Here is a 22,983-nt window from a genome sequence, read left to right as displayed (position 1 = left end):
CAGGAAGAGGGGGAGATCAGTTACTACTGTACTTTATTGTGTTCAACCAAATCACCATGTTACAAAAATAGCAAGCTGCCATAATAAAAAATAAGGCTCCTCTATCCAGCACCAGATAGCATCATTTTACTTTCAAGCCTAGAAATTGCACACTTGTATATAAACCAATCGAAGATGAGGATTGAGAGTTCATCTTGGTGGATTTTTCCTTTGATGAATATGAAGTGTCCTTCCTTATCTTTTTTTGATGACTTTTAATTGAAAATTGATTTTATTTGATATTAGAATGGTTACTCCAGCTTGCTTCTTCTGACCATTTGCTTGGAAAGTTGTTTTCCAGCCTTTCACTCTGAGGTAGTGTCTGTCTTTGTCTCTGAGGTGTGTTTCCTGTAGGCAGCAGAATGCAGGGTCCTCATTGTGTATCCAGTTTGTTAATCTATGTCTTTTTATTGGGGAGTTGAGGCCATTGATGTTGAAAGATATTAAGGAATAGTGATTATTGCTTCCTGTTGTATTCATATTTGGATGTGAGGTTATGTTTGTGTGCTTTTCTTCTCTTTGTTTTGTTGCCAAGACGATTAGTTTCTTGCTTCTTCTAGGATATAGCTTGCCTCCTTATGTTGGGCTTTACCATTTAATATCCTTTGTAGTGCTGGATTTGTAGAAAGATATTGTATAAATTTGGTTTTGTCATGGAATATCTTGGTTTCTCCATCTATGTTAATTGAGAGTTTTGCAGGATACAGTAACCTGGGCTGGCATTTGTGTTCTCTTAGGGTCTGTATGACATCTGTCCAGGATCTTCTGGCCTTCATAGTTTCTGGTGAAAAGTCTGGTGTGATTCTGATAGGTCTGCCTTTATATGTTACTTGACCTTTTTCCCTTACTGCTTTTAATATTCTTTCTTTATTTTGTGCGTTTGGTGTTTTGACAATTATGTGACGGGAGGTGTTTCTTTTCTGGTCCAATCTATTTGGAGTTCTGTAGGCTTCTTGTATGCCTATGGGTATCTCTTTTTTTAGGTTAGGGAAGTTTTCTTCTATGATTTTGTTGAAGATATTTACTGGTCCTTTGAGCTGGGAGTCTTCACTCTCTTCTATACCTATTATCCTTAGGTTTGATCTTCTCATTGAGTCCTGGATTTCCTGTATGTTTTGGACCAGTAGCTTTTTCTGCTTTACATTATCTTTGACAGTTGAGTCAATGATTTCTATGGAATCTTCTGCTCCCGAGATTCTCTCTTCCATCTCTTGTATTCTGTTGGTGAAGCTTGTATCTACAGCTCCTTGTCTTTTCTTTTGATTTTCTATGTTCAGGGTTGTTTCCATGTGTTCTTTCTTGATTGCTTCTATTTCCATTTTTAATTCCTTCAACTGTTTGATTGTGTTTTCCTGGAATTCTTTCAGGGATTTTTGCGATTCCTCTCTGTAGGCTTCTACTTGTTCTCTAAGGGAGTTCTTTATGTCTTTCTTGAAGTCCTCCAGCATCATGATCAAATATGATTTTGAAACTAGATCTTGCTTTTCTGGTGTGTTTGGATATTCCGTGTTTGCTTTGGTGGGAGAATTGGGCTCCGATGATGCCATGTAGTCTTGGTTTCTGTTGCTTGGGTTCCTGTGCTTGCCTCTCGCCATCAGATTATCTCTAGTGTTACTTTGTTCTGCTATTTCTGACAGTGGCTAGACTGTCCTATAAGCCTGTGTGTCAGGAGTGCTGTAGACCTGTTTTCCTGTTTTCTTTCAGCCAGTTATGGGGACAGAGTGTTCTGCTTTCGGGCGTGTAGTTTTTCCTCTCTACAGGTCTTCAGCTGTTCCTGTGGGCCTGTGTCTTGAGTTCACCAGGCAGGTTTCTTGCAGGGGAAAAGTTGGTCCTACCTGTGGTTCCAAGGCTCAAGTTTGGACCAAGCCTTTTTTAAATGCCTTATGTTCACCCAGGCAGAGGCAAGAGGCGATGTTGTCCACCCTGGAGCATTCTGGACGCTCCAGGTCAGGATAGCAGCCTCATTAAATGTCAGCCTCTCCTTAAGTGCCACCTCAAGCCTTTCTGATTGGCAGCAACCACAGGGACATATAGGAATTCTATTTAATGAATTTAAATTAAGTTGACCACATACTGTGTGTTGAGCATCTATTAAGAATTTTATGCAGAGCTATAGGCATAACTTTTCCAACCTCCTTTAAGAACCTCTAGCCCACCACCCACCAAAGGTAAAGGAAGAGAAAAGATATTAGGGCACAGGGGACGTTGGACCTGCTTAGAAATATTTCTCTGGGGATGAGTCCAATCTTGGTTGTCAGGATACCAGCAGTTCAGTCCTATAGCAAACATCAAATATGGGTCAGCAGCTGCCTGTCAGTCCTCTCAGCAGGCAGACACCATGCATGAATCAGCAACTGTAGGCCAATCCTGAAGAAACCGCAAGGCTCGTCAAATGGCCCAAGGTGAGTCCACAGAGGTGGCAAGAAGCCACGGGAACCTCAGAAGTTCTTTGGCGAGTTTTTCTCTGGAGTCACCACAAGCAGAGCTCAGCAACACAATGTAAGGTGAACTGGTGCCTGCCTGTGGCTAGCAAAGGATAGTGAGGTGGAGCAAACCAAACCAATACTGTAGCTCCCACTCTTTGTGGGGTCATATTTATATTTCTTCACCACACATCCTTTTATGTGTCTGCTCCATTCAAACATCCTTTCACCTGTGTCTGCTTCAGCAAAGGATTCTTCCACGTGTCTACTTCAGCAAAAACCTCCTTTCACCTGTGTGCCCCAGCAAAACATCGTTTGACACAACTAACTTTCCAAAGAACCCAGAAGTTTCCACTTCACATAGCACTGACTTACACAGTCCTCCTGATCTCATTATATGTGAGATAGAAGAAGACAAATCAGGAATTAAAAGAATAATGGTAGAGTCTCGAGGGTAAAAACTATGAGAAGGAAAGTGTCAAGAGAAACCTACCTTATCTGATCTCCACAGAGAACCCTCACTAAGCTGAAACTGAGATGAGTAACCTAGTACCATGGCCCCTCATCGCAATGGAAGGAAACAAACCAGCTCATTCTTAAAATTTTCACCCATGCACTGAATATCCTAAATCTCGTCAAAGCAGGTCATTGTTGGAGGTTGTAGTCAAACCCTCATATTCCTTCAGAGGACAGTCACAGAGAGTTCCAGGATAGAGGCTCTTGACTGTTTGTCCAGCCCTCTCTCACCCAGGATCTCTTCCATAGGCACAGGTCTTTCATTCTGGCAGCTCCAATTCCCCACCCATCCCTGCAGTCACTGGACAATGGGCCCTTCTCCTCATCCCCCCTTTCCTTCCTCTGCTGAGTGTCTGGTTGAGAGGATGGGGTCTCTTCTCCATGCCTCTAGGGTTCAATAGACAGTTGTCACAGTCTTCTCAGGTACAATGCGTGGAAAGGGATTCTGACTCTTGATAGCAGATCATCTGCCAAATTCTTGACTGGCATTCCCACTATTCACATCCTTCTTTGGCCCCCTCATATCAGAGCATCACTATCAGGGGATTAGAAGAATCCTTTCACCCTTCCCAAACTGCAGTCTAGTAAATCAGGTGACTGCCCACCAAGGCCCTTCTCCTCTTCTTAGTCTAAGGTTGTTGTTGAACATGAACACTCATACGTAGACTGTGTTTTATCACTTACCAATCTATTTACCATTCTTCCATTCTTCTCCAAAGCAGGCAAGTGATAGTTTCCATTTTCGAGTCCTGGGTCCAGGGCATGCATGTCACCAAGGCAGAACAAGCTCTTGTCAACTGGATTTGACAGGAAGAGAAGAATAGGACAACAAGTGGAAACTGAGTCACTCTGGAGACCCAGGTCATCCACATTCACATGGTGAACTACAGAGACAAACCTGTGTTTCTTAAAACATCGTGTTGGTCCTTTCAATCTATGTAATATGAGTCTCATTACCAACATATCCTATATTCTACCTGAGTGGGGACCCTACACTGATTTTTTTTTTATACAAAAGCCATATCCTGCCTTATTGCTCGTGTCAAAAAAAAATACCCATAAAATCACTCTCTTGTGATTTCCCTTCCACCAAACATGCCCCCTTCTTTGTCAGCTGTTTGAAATCAAGGTTATTGAAGGTAAAACAAACCATAGCCACATCCACATGCGGTTCTACAGCTTCATCGTCTACCATAGTACCACCTAGCACCCCCAAAATCCTGATAGCTCTCATGCCCCAGAAATTGCTTCTCACCAAGACTGTTTGGTTAGAACATTCCCCTGCATTCCCTTGTACAAGCTTCCAGAAAACAAATACTAACAGAATCAAGAAGCCCCGCTGTGTCCTTCTTCAAGGATGCTATTGATCCTGACTTCATTTCTTGAAGCAAATGGATGGCTTTAATATTAAACAAAAACACCAGGAGTTGGAAAAGAGATCATAGATTTGAACAAAAACAAAAATTGTCGAGAAATGAAAAATTTCTACTCAAGATAAATACATCTATAAAGACCAAGGAAGCCAGAGTTACTCAACATGTTGAGTAGAAAAAATGTGGAATGCTAGCTCAACTGTTGCCAGCTCAATTGTCCCCATTTTTCTGTCCACCCCATTCCCCCTCTGTCTTACATCAGACATAGCCCAGCACTACTACTTGGCATAGTCAACTCCTGCCTCATGCTTACGCAGGATATAGTCTATACACACAATGAATCATGGGATATGATGATAGGGATTGTAACTGTGCAACTTCATGCCCAACATTTCATGCCCTCACTTTATACCACTGCTGTACTTAGCCCAGGGACAATACCATGTCTGTGACCAATAGTCTCAGTTGTGAGAACTAAAGACACCAGAGCCAGTGGGACCTGGATTTTAATTATATGTCTGCCATATAGTGAAAGACGTCACAAGAGGGCTTAACTCCCACGTCTATTTTCTCGCCTTCCCAGAGGTAATAGTCCCAGCACAGCAGAGAGCAGCCACCTTCTTACAAAGCCCTGCAGGTCCTCCTCCAGGCCACACATCCATTTTCCATTTCTAGGCTCCTTCGCAGTGGACGTGGTCATGTGACTGAGTTCTCATCACGTGACCCGACCTCACACTTCTCCCTCTCATCTTTTGTCATTCCCCATTGGTGGGTACATGGGGGCTATTTATCCTATCTTGGGAAGAACCTATATGACAAAGCCATTGCCATGGGAAATAGAAGAGTTGAAAATTCTAATTTCCTGACGGTCTATGGTTTGTGTGCTGCAGAAATCAGCATGATTCTAACATGCTACTTCCAGAACCGCGGGGCCTAAATAAATGCACTCCCTCTGGTGCCCAGAAGAGCGTGTACTTAGAAAGTAGAACTATTGCAGGTTTCCAGGTGTGGAAACCCATGGTAAATTTTCAATGATAGAGCAACAGCTTATGCAGATGTGTGTCTGTGATCATGTGTGCAGCACACTCACTGACAGCTTCTGAGCTTAATCCCAGCAGCACCCATTTGACAGTTGTCTTCCAAGGCTCATGCATGAGAAAAAGAGGCTCAGAGAAGATAGATGAGTTTTGCAAAAGACCCTCAGCTAATGAATGATGATCGAGCTGAACCCTGGCTTGGATCTGAACCACACTATATTAAAAAAATGTCAACAAAACAGAAAATTGTAGTGTGCCTGAAGGCTGATTAATAACTTGGTATCAGATAGGAAGATATTCAAAGCCCAGTCGTGGGACTCCATCAGCATGGCCTCGGACTCTCTTTGAGCTAGTGGGCTCAACATAAAACAACAATGAAGGTAACTAACAAACACTTCGTGCACAGAAGGTGTCAGCCACAGTCAGATTCTCCATAAAGGATTAACATGCTATGAAGAGATAGTGAAGTATCTGCTGTGTAAGCCGAAGGAACTGAGGCAGATTCCCTAGAACCAAGGTAGGGGAGCTCTATATGGTGACTACTGCTTTTAAAACAGGGGGTAAAGACAATGGGGTCCTTAGGCTTGCCAACCAGCTGGCTTAGCTAAATTGGCAAGTTCCAGGCCTGTGAGAGAACTTGTCTCAAAAACCAAAGTAGAGGGCTGGAGAAATGGCTCAGTGGTTAAGAGCACTGACTGCTCTTACGGAGGTCCTGAGTCCCAGCAACCACATAGTGGCTCACAACCATCTGTAATGGGATCTGATGCCCTCTTCTGGTGTGTCTGAAGACAGCTACAGTGCACTTATATATAAGAAATAAAAACAAAGCAGAAACTTGAGAAATGGTGCTCAAGATTACTACTGGTTTTCACATGCATGTGTGTGTTTGTGTATATTCATGCATGCACACACATGCACACATGCACACACTCCAATTAGGTGGTTTCTGCTATTGGGTTCATAGTAATGGTAAGGAAACCAAAGCACAAAAGGTATATATTTCAACATGACACATGTAAAGGAATTTGGACACAGGTCTGTTTGGGGTGTGTGTGTGTGTGTGTGTGTGTGTGAGAGAGAGAGAGAGAGAGACAGAGAGAGACAGAGAGAGACAGAGAGACAAAGACAGAGACAAAGACAGACACACAGAGAGAAATGGACAGAGGCAGGGGTCACAGGAGCATATCGTGTGGGTGGGGGTAGAGGAGGCCAAGCCAAAAGAAGGTATGAAGACATAATCATGCCATTCTGTCTATTGAAACTTTCCTTGCACAGTCCCACTTCTCTGTTTTTCTTGTGTTAATCTCTGTTGGGGCTGGAGAGACGGCTCAATGGTTAAGAACACTGGCTACTTTTCTAGAGGACCCTGGTTCAATTCCTAGCAACCACACAGTGGCTCAAAGTCATGTGTAACTCCAGTTCCAAGAGATCTGGTGTCCTCTCCTGACCTCCATGAGCAATGTACACACATGGCACCCAGATACACATGTAGGCAAAACATCCATACTCATAAAATAACAAAAAAGTAAAAAAAAAACTCCATACCTTAATTATATTGGGCAGCACAGATACCATGCACACGTGTGTGTGTGTGTGTGTGTGTGTGTGTGTTTGTATATATGTGTGTGTGTGTTTGTATATATGTGTGTGTGTATATATATACATATTTGTATTTCACAGTTCTATTAAGAAGGGATGGTTTAGACATTATTATTATCTCATTAACTGTATTTACAAATTTTTATGACTCAATCCCTTTGAATACATTACCTTATCTATATTACTGAAAGCAGGCGCTAAATGAGTGTCTGAATTAGCACTAGCCCCATTCCAAAGGTGAGATTAAGCTAGGGACAGAGTGAGGAGAGCGATTAAGTAACTTGAGCAAGATCTCAAGTCAGAATTCAAGCCTAGACATCCTGACTTGGGGGTCAGTGGTCATACCCTTTCACTGTAAACACTTGTATCAAGGCATCTGGAGCTTGACTCAGTGAGGTTAGTAATATTACATCGTCAGTCGTAAGACTAGAACATCGAGTACATACATCCTGATGCTCAGTGTGCTTCTCTTATACAGTCAGGATGCCCTGCCTGGGCGAGGGTGCCTCCCACACTGGGTGGATCTTTCCACGTCATTCAACATAATCAAGACAGTCTGACACTGACCTGCCCAGAGGCCAATCTGTGTTGTCTTTAAATCTTGGCATGAAGTTTCTACCCCACCTTAGACCATTTAAGTTCCAGGATAAAAGGCACACACAACCTTTGTGTTTACTATAAGTCCTAAACAGCACAATAGCTGGGCACCTGCCTGCCCTCTGTGCTGTTAGAATCTGCTCTCCTATCAATAACCCTGAGTTATTACTTCCTATTTACTGCGTTCCATCTGGGATGCTCTTAACTACAATTGGCCAGCCCGAGGGCCATGGTTTTTTTTTTTTTTTTTTTTTTTTTTTTTTGGTTCTTTTTTTCGGAGCTGGGGACCGAACCCAGGGCCTTGCGCTTCCTAGGTAAGCGCTCTACCACTGAGCTAAATCCCCAGCCCCCCGAGGGCCATGTTTTATGACTCACCTAAACCATGGTGGCTTCTCTTTCCTCTTCATAACCCATGATGGCTCCTCCTTCTTCCTCATAACCCATGATGGCTCCTCCTTCCTCCTCATAACCCATGGCGGCTTCTCTCTCCTCCATCCACCTTCTTCTCCTCTTTGCTTTCCTCCAACCCCAAGCCCCAAAAACTTATGTCTCTTCTGCCCACCTATTGGCTGTTGGCATCTTTATTTACCAATCAGAAAAAACTTGGGGGCAGGGTCACTCAGTGTCTCCATGCAGATTATCTCATCCCTGGGGCAACCACTCTTGGGGGCCCAAAATTAGCATTAGACTACAAGCAATATTAGGCCAACCCACTACATATCTCCCTGTTGATTATAGACCCTGCAAGCCGACAACTGAAAGCATCATAAACAGATAAAAGAGTTCAGTGACCCTGAGTTCATCCTTGGGATACTGATATGAGATTTAGGCTTAAATAGAAGAATTTGGGCAGGGAACAGGAGGCATCTGGTTAAATGGCACTGCTCACAGTGTGGCCTGTTGATCATTATCTCAGGTCTGGATCTGCAAGGCGGCTTGAAGAAGACATTGCTGCGTGAGGTGACAAGTTGATTCTTACAAGATGATTACTCCTGTTTGGATGATGTCATCATAGGGAAGACCCCATCATGAAGCTCTGCAATTTCTGGAACCCAAAGGAACTTGAAGGTTTGGGACAATGATTGATGTGATTGTTTGAGTGAGAATGGGCTCCACAGGCACAAATGTTTGAATGCTTGATCCCAAGTTGGTTGAACTGTCTAGGAAGGATTAGGCGGTGTGGCCTTGTTGGAGGAGCTGTGTCACTGGGGTGACCTTTGAGGTTCCAAAAGCTCTCACAATTCCCAGTTAGCTCTCTCTGCCTCTCTCACTGACCTTGCTTGAGCCTACATGGTAGCTGAGAGCACCCTTGCTTTCGTTCTGTGGAGGGCTGCAGTCAACGACTTTCTGTGCTTAGAAGATGAGCGTTATCCACATAGAGACTTCATCTGGGCCTAGCACTCAAACTACTTAGAAGGGGCACTTGCTTAAAGTGACTTCATAAGGAATTGTTTGTCAGGGAACAGGCCAGAGGTCTCACCTTAGAGGGAAGAAGTTGCTGGTTGGTTTAGTTTTTAAGACTGTTTGGGGGGCCCACTGATGGGTCCTTGCTGGACTGCTGTGGACAAATGACTGTGTGTGAAGACCCAGTCTGTTGGAGGCACCTCACATTAAGCTCGAGATGCCTGGGACCCCTGATGACAAGGAAGAAACACCTGCCGAGGGTACCATGTTTCAGAGCCTGAGGCTATGGCCTCTTGTGGGCCCCAGTATGAGTACTGAGAGGCCCCAAGGCTTTCTTCTTTGGCACAAGCACCTCATGATGTCATTCTGTGATGGTCCTTAGTAGTTACCACCCTCCTTATCTATTTACTGTTCTTCCTCTTCCCTTCCTGATTAAACTGTTATTTGGTGACCTGGCAAGACCTAGTAGGAACCTGTTTGCTATCCAGGGACTAGATGTTCCTAATAATATTAAAGTGAAGGCTGTTCATGAATTCAAGAGTAACGTATGTTACAGTGACTCCCTCAGGGTGGAAATGAAAGTAACCTAGAGACACGGGCAGAGATGAGCAAATTTGTAGTTGTTTCTCCAATCTTATTTTCAATTCTGTATATTAAAAACAGGATGGTTGGGTTCCTTGAGTTTAGGAACGATGGTGGCAACCCCCTAGGCAGTCTCCTTACAGGTAAACTTAGGATGGTTTTGTAAACAGACAGATGGGGTCCAAAAATTACAAAGACTGCAGGGTCAGCAGTATGGCCTCATGTTTGCCCTTTAATGAAGCCAACTGCAATACTGCTGCCCCTGACCTCACCAGAGACTGGTGGCAGGGAGATATATAAAAATGTGCTTGCTGTAAAACTTTTATGTTTGAGATTGTATAGTTCCCTTTTTTTCCTGTTCTAAATCGGTATTATTCTGTGTCACAAGAAAATGTTGGCACAGGAAAATAGAGAAGCATTTATCCACCCCCCTATGAACTTTGCAACCCAACTTCCTTGTATGATTTCAATAAAAGACTGGGTCTGAGTCAAATCTAGGTGAGCACCCTGACTCCTGAGTTCAAGGTCTCCCTTGGCAAAAAAGAGCGTCTGTCAGTATCTCAATTGTGTGTTTTTTATTTGCCTGCCAGTTATCCATAGTCCTTGATGACTCGTTTCCAGGCTGAACCCAAGCACAAGTCCACTCTACTCCACATCACCAGAGAGGGCTTGGCAAGAGAGCTTTCAACTCAGATGCTACACCTCAGAAACGTGACTGTGTCCCTTCACTGGCCAATGCCAGGCAGAGGTTGGTTTGCTCATCTCTTCCAACCATGCTGTCTTAGGACTTGAGATCTACTGGGAGACTTCAGAATGCAGGGCTCAGACTCAGGAAAGAGGCCTAGGAATGCTAAGAATAAGATCAGAACCCTAACTAAGATGTCTCAAGGGAAGACTTTAATATGTGAAGAAGAACAGGAGAAACTAAAAGAGGGTGGCTGGTGCGATGACCACTCTTCATGCTGCGCACCCATCTCCTGCACCACCCTCTGCTGGGCTTGCTCTCCAGAATGTTCCCAGAGAAGATGCCTGAGGAGTAAAGGCCTAGGTCCCACGGTTCCCCAGCAATCTGGAGCTGCTGTTCCTTAACCTCTTGATGTTAACAATAGGGAAGTGGCTGTGTGGGGGCCAGCTGACTTGTGTGTCTAGTGGATGGAGCAAGTTCCTTGTGTGTACTGTGGAATGAAGAGCCTTTCAAGTAAAATTACAGCCAACGCATCGATACCAACGTGAGTCCACGCCCTTGTGTGCACCGTCTCTTAAGTTCTCAGAAAATGGATCTCAAGAAGATGTTACTTTTACAAACCCCGTCTTGCCAAGCGGGAAGCAGAAGCAAGTGCGCTGGTTTAGCCCTGGAGTGTCCCTTACCCAGAGATTCCCGTTCAAACCTTGGTTACCAGTCTGTGGTGCTACAATAGTGGAACCTTAAGAAGGGAAGCCTAGGGGCAGAACTTAGGGCATTGGAACCCTGTCCTCTAAGGAATTAGTGGAACCCCCATCTCCTCCCTCTTGTTGATTCCCATCTGCCATGAGGTAGGTTAACAATCCCTTCCCTTACATGCTTTCTCCATGGTGTACGCTGAGGCCATAGAGTCAAAGCCGCAGGCCAAGAAGACCACAAGGAAAGAAGCCACGCCCCAAACAAGCCATCCATACTTTTAATTAATATTAAACTGATATTAATTAATACACTAGGTATTTACTACAGAAATGGAAGTTGACTGATAATCAAAGCCACCCATCTAGAAAGCAAACAGAGTTAGGATCTGATGTCAGCATTCAGCCTGTCCTCAATCTATGCGTTTGGTTGTCAACAAGTTAGGTAGATTGTTCCACGCCCAAATCAGTAAATTCTTAGGAACCTGTTCAGGGAACGTACCCATTCCCACAGTCTTCCAAGGAAAATGAAGATGATACAATGGTGCCTCCTTGTCCTTTCTACGACTAAGTATTTTGGAGAGCGTGGGACAGCAGAAATATGGTCAAATGTACACATAAATTAGCTTGACGTTTCCTCCAAAGATGCACACTGTCTTGTGACATAGGATTCTGCAAAACAAAAGATGTGTTCAATGTAAGTGCAGTTTCCCCCTCAGGGTCAAGATGAGGGCCAAATGCAAGCAATTGTGGGCACATTCCACAGCTACCCACTGGTGTGACGTGCCACAGATTCCTACATCGGACTTATGATATTTATGTTTGGTGTTTTATTAGGTCATTGCATTTGTATTAGTCTTTTGGCCTCTAAGAATGCCTTACTCCTGTCTTTGCCAGGATGAGGACAGCTTCCTTGGGCTCCTTGGACTCTGATGCTGGCAGCAGACAATGCTCATACCTTCCTGGGACTAGATCCTCTGGAGAGACGGCAAACTAGAATCACTTCTATGCATGGACTTCCTTGTCTGAGGGCCTCCTTGAAGGTACCACCTCAACATACCAGGGTACTGTTTTCCTCACAGTAAGAGTCAAATGGCAGGGGTGGGAGGTGTGGAAGGTTAACTCGGACCGCATGAGGCTGTACCTTCATTTCTATCACAACTCTATCTAGAAACAACATACTTCTAAAAACCAGTGTTGGAGGACTCCGCTATTAAATCACAGTCCTCCACATCTGGATAGTTCTCTGACCTCGGCACAAACCACAGGACCCCTTTTCTCAGCAGGGCCTCCCTGTCTCCACTGACCTCATCTAGAGTATCTCTGTGCACAGGCGCCTGACCTTATCTAGAGGATGACCACACACAGAGCTTCCTGCAATTCTGCCTGCTTCAGCACATAAGTCCCGCTCAGCCTTTCCCACCATATGATAATTAGCAGCCCTTCCTGCCTATATGATTATTAGATGCCAGGTTATGATCAATTAACCCTTCCCACCCATATGATAATTAGGTGTTGTTATGACCAATCAGCCCTTCCCATCCACATGATAATTAGGTACCATGTTATGACCAATCTGTCCTTCCTGCCTGTAACCCCAAGAACCCTTATATACCTTTCCCCTGGTATATAAATTCATGACCCCATGGAACAATAAAATGAGCTGCGTCTCTGGTGCTCACTCCTGGAGGTTCTTTAGTCAGACAGCGAAACCCTGCTTGCTGCTCCTGCCGCCTTCGCCCTAGGGGCCAGTGTGAAAGCAAAGGCTTGTAACAGTTCTGGAGCAGCCTGCTTCTGCCTGATCAGGTTAAGGTTCTACGGTGCTATAGAGAAGCAGCGCCCTTCCTTTGAACAATAGCAGCCCCACCTTCTGCCCCAACACCTCCAAGTCAGACACAGAATATTTGCATAGAATAACAAAGAGGAAATGGAGCAAACCTTGCCGTCTACTGGACTTTGTCAGTGTATCTTCCATTCCTAGGCTGAAAAACAAACGTGAGGGAGAAAGTCTTATAAATGTTGAGATACAACTGCTTGGGCTTTCTCTCCACTAAACATGAAGGCCTTGCTTTCCCAACTGAGCTTTCACTCCCATCCTTGGACACTTACCTGGCAAGTTCTCCTACATCCTGTTGGGCAATAATCTAGGCCCTCACTGCTGCCTGGAACCTGACACCCATTTCCTACCTCACCTTCCCCTTTAGACTCAGCTCAGGTGAGAGGATCTGTTCTCCAGACTTCTCAGGTGGAGACACAATAGTGACCAACTGCTTCTCAGAGCTCTTTCCAGAAACCAACACGTTACCCGATCAGGAAGATCAAAAAGGCAGAAACTGGGGAGAACTGATAAGGACTCCCCAGGTCAGAGAAGTTAGGGAAATAAAGATCAGTGGGATTTTCCATGACATTCTCCAGAGCCCTCGATGAGCCAGGTGTGCTGTGGATTGTCAGGAAGGCTGAGAGCTATGTCTTCTAATCTCATATCACCACCACCATCATCACCATCACCACCATCATCATCATCATCACCATCACCACCACCATCATCATCATCACCATCACCACCACCATCATCATCACCATCACCACCACCATCACCACCACCATCACCACCACCACCATCATCTCCATCATCATCATCATCATCATCATCATCATCATCACCACCACCATCATCTCCATCATCATCATCATCACCATCACCATCATCATCATCATCATCATCATCATCATCATCATCATCATCACCATCACCACCACCACCACCACCACCACCACCACCACCACCACCACCACCACCATCATCCTCCTCCAAGATACTAGAACCAGGGATCCACAGCATACAGCTCAGGTTGTCATGGATTTAGTTAGATCCTCTCACATTTGGGATGCAACATGGAAAAGCTAAGACCTTCTTGCAGTTAATGAATAGAGCAAAACTGAAAACACTATGTCCTTGGCAAGGACCTCTCTGTCATTTGGGAAGAAAGATGGAACCTGGACGCCTTGTGCAGTGTGGTTGGAGGTCACACATCCTGAAATGCAATGTTTGGGACGTGGACTCTGGCTTACCGAGTATCTTTCCATCAACTGAAGTCCCAACCCTTTGCCCTCCAAGCTCCTAGAATAAAGGCATGCTCAGCCTATGTCTTATTGCTTTATGCTTATGTCTTATGTCATATGCTTATGTCTTTTTCTCCTGCAAGTTGGTAAGAAATTTTCACTGCACCACACCCTCCCTGGAGGTGAGCAGTGCCCATCTGGTCCTGGCAGTTGGGATAACAGTGACAGTTAGAAATAGAAACAAGGAAATTTGCTATACCCTGAAAAGGAAAAATGGCCGCCCCAAGCTGGTGGTAGGATCCTGTAACACAAAAACACAGACTGTTACATAGTTAAATTCTACAACGCAAAACCACAAACTGTTACATAGTTACATTCTAAGTCAAAGGTTCTTCAAAGTCCATGAGAAGGTTTCAAAAAGAATGGTCCCAGAGCAGCGGCAGAGAGAGATCCAGAGCACTTGTTATTAATGAAAATTCTCAGAACCTGCCTCAGACTTATTAAATCTCAGGGTAGAACCCAGCTATCCCAATTTTAACCGTATTCTAATGCATGCTCAAGTCTGAGATTCACTGGTCTCTGAGGTTGGCACTGGCAGAAGAATTTTTCCTTTCTCTAAGTTTGTGCAATTGTACGTGAGGCCCTGAACTAGAGAGCAAGTCCCACATAACAGATGGCTCATGCAACTCATCCAGGAGAGAAGAAATGGAAATATTAACCATGCAAGGCATTAGCCATCTTTCAATGATCTCTTTCTACCTCAGGCTAAGCCCAGGGAATAATCAACTTCATTGTTTAGAGAAGATAGTCAAGGGCCTCTGGGGAGATCTGTTCTATCCAAATGGAGCTGGAAGGACTGCAGGTTCCAGACACTTCCCTGCCCTTCTTTCTAGAGAATTCTAGAAGTCAACATTCTTGCTCACATACCTTCTTAGGGAAGTCTATAGTAGCCATCCTGGAATCCTGGGAAGGAATGAAGTATAAATTAATTAATCAGGAACCACACCCATAACCTCAAGACTGTGTGGTGATGTCCTTCCTGGTTCATTCTAAGAATGTCAGAAGACAGCTGCCCAGAGGCAGTGAGCACGATAGCAGATATCAGAGCCGGTTACAAGGTCAGGAAGGGAAGCTTGTTCACTCAACCAGAGTTGCAGTTTGGGATCCAAGTAGTTTAATTTGCTTACAAATAACCCCAACTTTGAAGTGCACTTCTGCTTTAAGACAATTCTCCATGTCAAGCCATTTTAGCATTTTTAACGTGTTTCTGGTTATAACTTGATTTAAGAATGGAATTAGGATAGACCTGGAACCCTTTGTGCAGGCAGCAGGCTAGCTCAGGCAGTGTTCTAGAGGCCAAGCAATTTCCTGAAGTCTACGGACTTGTAGGTCTAAAGCTAGGAAGGTTTTAGATAAAACAGGCCATGTTGGTCACTGTGACTGGGCTCAAGATAGCCAAAAGACATTTTTGTCTTTTTTTTTTAATGTTGTGCAGCAAAACCTTGATTGATAATCTCTTAAATAATAGTTTGAAAAGGACCAGCTATGACTGTCCGTACTGAGATAAGGCCACAGGAAACAGAGATACCACTAAGGCAAATTTCACGTTGGAACGAAGGGACGAAATTGGAATATAACACAAAACAGATACAAAGCATACGATGAGCTGAGAGGAAAGGGACCGCACTGGGCCACACGGTCCCTCCTTGGTCCTTCCGGTTGCAACAGGGTGGGGTTAGAGATTGGCAAGGTTAAGTGGCCAGTGTTCTGCCCCCAGATCTGGAGACTGAGGTTTAAGGAGAGAACTCAAATGAGCCGCATGGGGCGCTAGCACACATTTGCCACGGTGTGTAATGTTCCTACGTAGAACTATGGCAGAAGGAAAGAAGCACCTACTGTGTGCAGCAATCGCGGTAGTCTTTTCATCCTTCTGCTGGGAAGCTTGGCGGCCAGGCGCATCAATGGATGGACGGGAGCAAACTGCAACAGAGAGGTGCTGTGAGTCTCAGGAAGGCGCTGGCCGTAAGCTGTTGACTGCCGCGGAATCTTTCAGAGCCCCGGGACCATGCTCATGCTTTTTGACTCCTCTCTCTTACAAATGGGTTTAATTTTCAGACTAAAATCAGTTCAGGAACCCCAGCTCGAAATGTTTATGTTTTTAATAAAAAGCTTGCTGGTTTCAATTCTAACACCACTTAGAAATCTCCCCTTAGGATAAGTCGTTTGCTTCCTGGCATTAACCCTAAGCACTCCGTCCTATCCCTGAAGTAGCCTTGCTCTGGATCCTTTCTCTTTCTTCATGTGTGCTGTTCTGTTCTAGAGAGGAAGTGCTGGGGTGGGAAGCGGCCCACCCACTCGGGGGCATCCTACACTCTTGGTTGCACCTGCCGCACACACTCAGGCAAGGACATCTTTCCTGGCCCTCATGGGTTCCCCAGGTGAGTTCGTTTAAAGTGGAAAAACTATGGCCTCTTCCCTTCCTTGTTTTTGGCTTCTTTGATGCTTTGTGGTAGCCGGCCCCTCCTTATCTAATTCTATCCCTAGACCTAGACCATGGATGACTCTGCCTCTTGGGAGAAACATATTTTTCTGAGTATTTGACAGTTTTAAGAATCCTGCTGAAGGGTTGGGGATCTAGCTCAGTGGTAGAGCGCTTGCCTAGAAAGCGCGAGGCCCTGGGTTCGGTCCTCAGCTCCGGAAAAAAGAAAGGAAAAAAGAATCCTGCTGAAGACTTGGGCAACCCTAAGTATATAAATATGTGGGTTTCTCATGGTGGAATTCCCACAGGAGATTGTGATAGTGCATCTGATCCCCCCCAAAAAAGTTCTCCTAGTGTTTCTCAAATGCTGCCCTACATAAATCTGCCCTGGCAAGCTGCTCCTGAGGGTCACTCAGAGTTTTAAACAAGTTAGTTGGGTATGGTGGTGCCCATCTGTGATTTTTGCAGCAGAGGTAGGGGGAAGGCCAGCCTGGACTACATAGTAAGAACTTGTGTCAAAAAAAGGGTTTGCAGGTAGCATCATGATACAGTGCTCGTTCCGCATGCACTAGGATTTGAGCCCCAGCACTGAAAGCACAGGTTAGAGATCATTGCTCTTGTTCCCATTGTGTGTCTGACAGCCACAGGTGAGGAGAGGCTCACCTCGGGAGGCAGCACTCTACAGGCCACACAGCACTTTTCAAAACACAAAGGTGGAAAGCTGTAAGGAGCAGTGGAAATGGGCGTAGTACTTACCAAGCTCTTGTGCTTCTGGCTCCAAGTACACATTGTTAGCGGTCCTTCTAGGCTCTGCCCCACAGTTACCTGGCAACAGCCAGGTGCCTGACTCACTATAAAAGGTCCTGCTTGCCCCTTCCTCTCTCTTGCTCTCTCACTCTCTTACTCTCTTGCTCTGTCACTCTCTTGCACTTACTGTTTCACTCTCTTGCTCTCTCACTCTCCCCACACCATACCTCACTCTACCAAACATCTTCCCAGTTCTCCCTTTTCTTTTTGATGAAACACGGCACGTGTATCTTAGGTCATTTCCTTTTTCTGCAGTTCCTTCTCTAACATTTCAGATCTGTCTGTCACCCATCACACTTAGGATGTCTTCGTGAAGATATGTGATGAGAAAGAGACAGTTCTCTTGCTGCCCTGAGCAGGGAAGGGGAGCACCTGTGTCTAGGGGTTTCCTGCCTTTATGCAGCTATGTATGCACGAGTTCCGAAGGCATGGAAGGTGTACAGAAGAACGTGGGTTTTACAGGAAGTTCGTAAAGCACAGACCTCGGAGTTAACTGGATGTGTCGACTTCCAAGCTCGGGAGTAGTGAAATAAAAACTGAACGGAAAAGGAAAGGTGTGTTAGCACCACGTGTCACTTTCCCCAGACATGACACAGAGAATGTTTTAGATGCCACAAGATCCTCACCCTTTTGTATACATCCCGGCTTTCCTGGAAGAGAACGGAAAGGAAGGTGATACGGAGTTTCACTCGAGCAGGTATCTGATGAAGTTTTTGGTGTAGGCCATGCCATGAGACCAACTGGATTTACTCAAATATAAAACAGTCCAGTTGAGACTGTAGTTGGCACAGGCTTTTGGGATGATGTTGACTTTTACGGCTTATCTCTTTATATCCTTTCAGTCTCAGGGAGGAAAACCCTTTCCTGTATTCCATAAAGATTAATAGTCTGTTCAACTCTTTTCCAGATGCTAACCAGCCTTCTCCACATTTCATATGTATCCTTCATACTTTCTTCTGTTCATAGAAAAAATCACTGTCAAGTTTTACTCATTCACCCATTTCCCCCAACTCTAAGGTACATACGTCTTGAGGCAGGCTTGTTTTGTGTGGCTCATTACTCCATCCCCAGGACCCGACACTGCTGTGACTTCAAGCATCTCTTCTGAGTCAATGAATAAATGGCTCTCTAGCCAGAACCTATTAGCCTTTTCCTGCCTAATGTCCTCCTGATGTCAGACGGCAACCAGAAAAGTGGAGCCTGAGTGTCTGCAGGTGACATCTGTTGTTGAATAGAACCACTTCCAGGTTGCGTGATCATGGCCATCTCCTAAAGACACAGCCCTGGTCTGTGGGGGTTCAGAGAGGGAGTACATGAGGAGCTCCAGTAACCCATTCAGGACACAGGACAGTTGGGACAACAATAAAGCCGAGAAGAGCCATTGCCTTTCTATTCATGATTCGATAATATTGGCATTCTCATTAATTCATAAACTACTTGTTCTGTAACCAGAAATAACAGGTGAGGTAGGTGTTGGGGAAATGAAAAACCATAAAAGGCAATCCTTTCCAACTAGGCCCTTGCATCTGGAAACCCCACAATCATTTGAATGCCACAGCTGGCAGGGACAGCTACATGCCCACTGTCCTCGCTTATGTGGGGACACCACAGTGTTCACGTGAAGAACATGGAAGCCACGATGGTGCGAGGCAGGGAGGTAGTAAAGAGGTGGAGAACGCCAAGCTCTCGCTTTCAGGCTTGGTCTAGATACCAGGACAATAAAAATGGCTTTAGTAATCATTCCCAAACATATGCACAGTAGCAAACTGAAAACAAGATGCAAGCCTCGTATCTTCACGAAGACGTCATGAGAGAGAAGGTGGCACTTGGATTTCGAGTGGGAAGTAGCTGCAACAACAGGCACCCAGTGGCCATCACATACCCTGCTGTGGGACTGAAAGCATGTCCCGGGTGCTGAAGCACTCAGTCAGGATCACTGGGGTTGTTGCAACAATTATACCCACGGACCAGGCAAGCCAACTAAGGCGCAGAGCGATCAAGACACTGCCAGGGTTGAACATCTTAGTCTGAGAGCCCGGGGTGTGGCTACAAGCTCTGAGGGAGGCTGAAGAGGAGGCCATCTAAAGATGTGAAGGGTGTGGTGTGTTTGGGAAACACTGAGATGAGGGGGTGTGGCCGGAGTGAGTGGTGCTGCGGTTTGGGGAAGTGTCCTGGGGAGAATTGTTGCTCAGAGTGAAAACCGATAGGCTACACTGAGAGTTGTGAGCTATCCCACTCTCCTCCATTAGTCAGCATTGACTTTGTATCCACTGATCTCCTTTAATTGTGATTACTGTAGTTACTGTTAGACATGGCCCTTTACACAAGATCCACTGTGTTGGAGAACTGTTACACCATAATGCGTCTATCTATTATATACATGTCATGGGCATATAATTACATTTATAATATAGATAATATAATCTTTTTAAAAAGATGTATTTATTTATTATATATAAGCACACTGTAGCACCAGTCTTCAGACACACCAGAAGAGGGCATCGGATCCCATTACAGATGGTTGTGAGCCACTATGTGGTGGCTGGGATTTGAACTCTGGAAGAACAGTCAGTGTTGTTAACCACTGAGCCATCTCTCTAGCCCTAGATAATATAATCTTAAGAATACATATGAAGTGCCAATATTTTGTGGTAATTTGTTTTGAATAGAGAAACTTGATTTTTCCTAAGACTGTATTTGATACTCACACAAACACACATGCAAAACATTCTCTAGTAGACAGCTAAAGCATCACCTATTAATAGGTTGTGATATATATATGTGTATATATATATATATATATATATATATATATATATATATATATTACCTTAGGTTGGTTAGAACATGTTTCCCTCTGGTTCAGAAAGTGTGCCAGTTGCTGAAAGACAAAATGAGAAAAATAAACCAATTACAAGAATAAATTCTTTCATTCATAGACTTCTCTTACAGCATATTTAAAACTCTAAAATTGTTCCATTTGTGAACCTTGAATTGTCTCCTCATGCAACACAGCAAATTTCAATTCGGCTCTCAGGATGGCGTAAATGAGGCCATGCAGCAACCGCAGTGAGGTTTTGCTGCAGCTAAATATCGGACCTTAAGCTATTTAAGTGAACATTAACCACATGATATTTTCAAAGCTTGAAATAAATGCAGAGCTCACAGTGTGGCATAACAGCATACCTCTGGGTCCACAGCATCCAAACCATCAGGAGGACCAGCTAAAGGTGGAGAAGCTCCTATCACAAAAGATAGTCAACACATCAGCTCCAGAAAGAGGCCATAGCATTTGCTTCTGTGCCCGTGCCATAAAAAAATATGCAGAGGTTTTAATAGAATCCATCACAGTGCTGAGCAAAAGAAGTCATTGAGAAGGTAAAAACAATGAAGATAACACAAGTTACCATAAGAGGAACTGAAAGGCTACCTCTACCTAATACACTCAGATCCACGATGTGTAGCAACATTATTTTAAAACTGCATGGGTTCAATTAAATGGGAGTTTCTAGTTCGTCTGTTAGCAAATCAAGAAAGAAAGGGAAAACACTTAGGGGGCAAGTAAGTTTAACGTTGGTGGAATTTGTGAGGATTGAGTATTAAAAAATAATTCCAACAAAGTATGTGCATCTAGTCAGGACTTTAAGGACATGCAGGGATCTGCCTCTGTTCCATTAGCCACACCCCCCATCCCACACACACACTGAAGAACCGAGTTCTGGAGAGAATTGCTACTAGCATGGAGTTGGAGCCTTCCAGCTCCCTTCTGACGTAAACAAACATATCTTTTCATTTACACATGATATAACACTCAGACGTTTATGTAGTTGAATCCATGAGGTAGGTCAACACCAACAAAATAAGATTAAATAAATACACATAATGCCCTGAAGTTGTATATCTTAAAATGAGGGACAGCGGCTATATGGCTCAAGAGAAATTTACTTTAATAAGAATATACAGGGGTTGGGGATTTAGCTCAGCAGTAGAGCGCTTGCCTAAGAAGCGCAAGGCCCTGGGTTTGGTCCCCAGCTCCGAAAAAAAGAACCAAAAAAAAAAAATAAGAATATACAAACATACATACATGCATGCATAAACACACACACACACACACACAGGGCTGGCTATTTGGTCTCTGAAATATGAGTCAAGAGAAAGCTGAAGCAATATTCTGGCATATTTTAACAACAGTGTCCAAGCCTCAATAAGTAATACCTGACTTGAAAGAATACCAGACCACGTAGAATTAAAGGTACATATAGTTTTCTTGAGGAAAACAAATTAGGTTGTCTATGTTAAGTCCCTTTAATCATTTTGAGAACTTCCACAAGTAAGAAATCACCACACCTGCAGATCCCAACAAGAACGCCTGATTTGAAGTCAGATGTTAGGATGTTACAGCTTAGTATAAAGATATTTTTTGTGATTGTGATCTCTTGATAATGCAAGGTACTGCAAACCAATCCCGTGAGGTCTTATTTAGAGATCCATGTTAATACAAAGATAAAGACCACAGGACCCTACCGTCAGGAAACAAAATCAAATAGGAAAAATAGGGAGGTGGATATAAATATTAAATCAGAACCAATTTTTCAAAAGCAAACTATGAAACAAGATTTTCTAGGAATCCAGAGGGCCAGTCGCTAATTGTGGGGGGCTGGCCATGAACTGAAGGTTAGACAAAGTAACTGGACAGAATCCAGAAGGCGAGCTGGGAAACTGTAGAGGAGACCTGGCACTCTGGGGATGTTAAGCTGATATCATGTCTCATAATGCCCAAGTGTTGCAATTACTCTTTAGGAGAAAACAAACACATTATATTTTCCCAAGGTTCTCTATGCCTCTAAACCAAAATTCTAATGGAAAAATGCAAATAGTCCTTGTTTCCAACCAAGCGCTCCACTAATAGCCTACTTTTCTGCACACTATGGCAACACCCTGGAGGTGCTGATCTGATCAGGGACTTCAGACCCTCCCCCCATTTCTGACTTCCTACAAACTGCTGCCCAGAAATCAGAGAGGAAGCATTCGGTCAGCACCGCGGACAGCGTCCGAGGTCTGCACAGTTGCTCTCCACTCTCTTCAGCTACCCATCAGCTTTCGGTTTGGGGGACTTTAAACCCAGATTTCCTCCCTGTGTTCTCCTCTCCGGTATCTCTGAAATAGAAGGTTAGACACAAGTGCCACTCCTCAAAACAAGAGGATAGAAGTGAAGGTAGGTAAAGGAAGAAAGCTCAGCTCCTTTGAGAACTACCCTGACGGTAAAGATCTGCCTCAGTCTTCGACAGAACTCAGTCCCCTTACCTGAGGAGGGGATCTGTAGCATACAGAAGCAGTAGATGACCAGGATTGGAGGGAACTGAGGGAACGGATGTTTCATCTTCGAGCTCTGGCTTCTCTTTGCAGACCACAGATGAGTACTGTTCAGAGAGGTAATGAACATTTCCCGAGGGTCCAGAGGCAGAGCTGACCCTCGCCCTGCATCTGTCCAGCCCAGGGCAGTAGGAACCTTTATTGACAGAATCCTTGAGCCCATTGGCTAAGCACCAATCAGCTTTGCGCAGGAGGACCCTGGCTTTCTCATAAATGTCATGCTGGACCCTTATTTGTAGAATAATATCCACCGAGTGTAAGCATTGTAGAGTCATCTTTTTCAAGCCAGCAATACAAATAAGAAGTGGAGAGTC

At 44.4% G+C, this 22,983-nt stretch overlaps 1 protein-coding gene across 1 annotated transcript; it reads right to left on the bottom strand.

The window, feature by feature from the left end:
* Positions 1 to 11,606: 11,606 nt before the first annotated feature.
* On the bottom strand, positions 11,607 to 22,692 carry Nms (neuromedin S). Its single transcript, NM_001012233.1, is given in 10 exon segments — positions 11,607 to 11,619; positions 12,886 to 12,929; positions 14,270 to 14,311; positions 14,938 to 14,973; positions 15,907 to 15,990; positions 17,779 to 17,832; positions 17,923 to 17,946; positions 20,127 to 20,177; positions 20,483 to 20,538; positions 22,601 to 22,692. Coding segments are annotated over 9 exon segments (459 nt in total). The 5' UTR covers positions 22,677 to 22,692; the 3' UTR covers positions 11,607 to 11,619; positions 12,886 to 12,893.
* Positions 22,693 to 22,983: the final 291 nt, after the last annotated feature.

The sequence above is a fragment of the Rattus norvegicus genome, chromosome 9, assembly GCF_021556685.1.
Source record: "Rattus norvegicus strain SHRSP/BbbUtx chromosome 9, alternate assembly SHRSP_T2T, whole genome shotgun sequence".
In the NCBI taxonomy this organism is placed as follows: Eukaryota; Metazoa; Chordata; class Mammalia; order Rodentia; family Muridae; genus Rattus; species Rattus norvegicus.
Note: the sequence above shows the minus strand (reverse complement) of the source record. Positions and strands in the feature narration are given on the sequence as shown.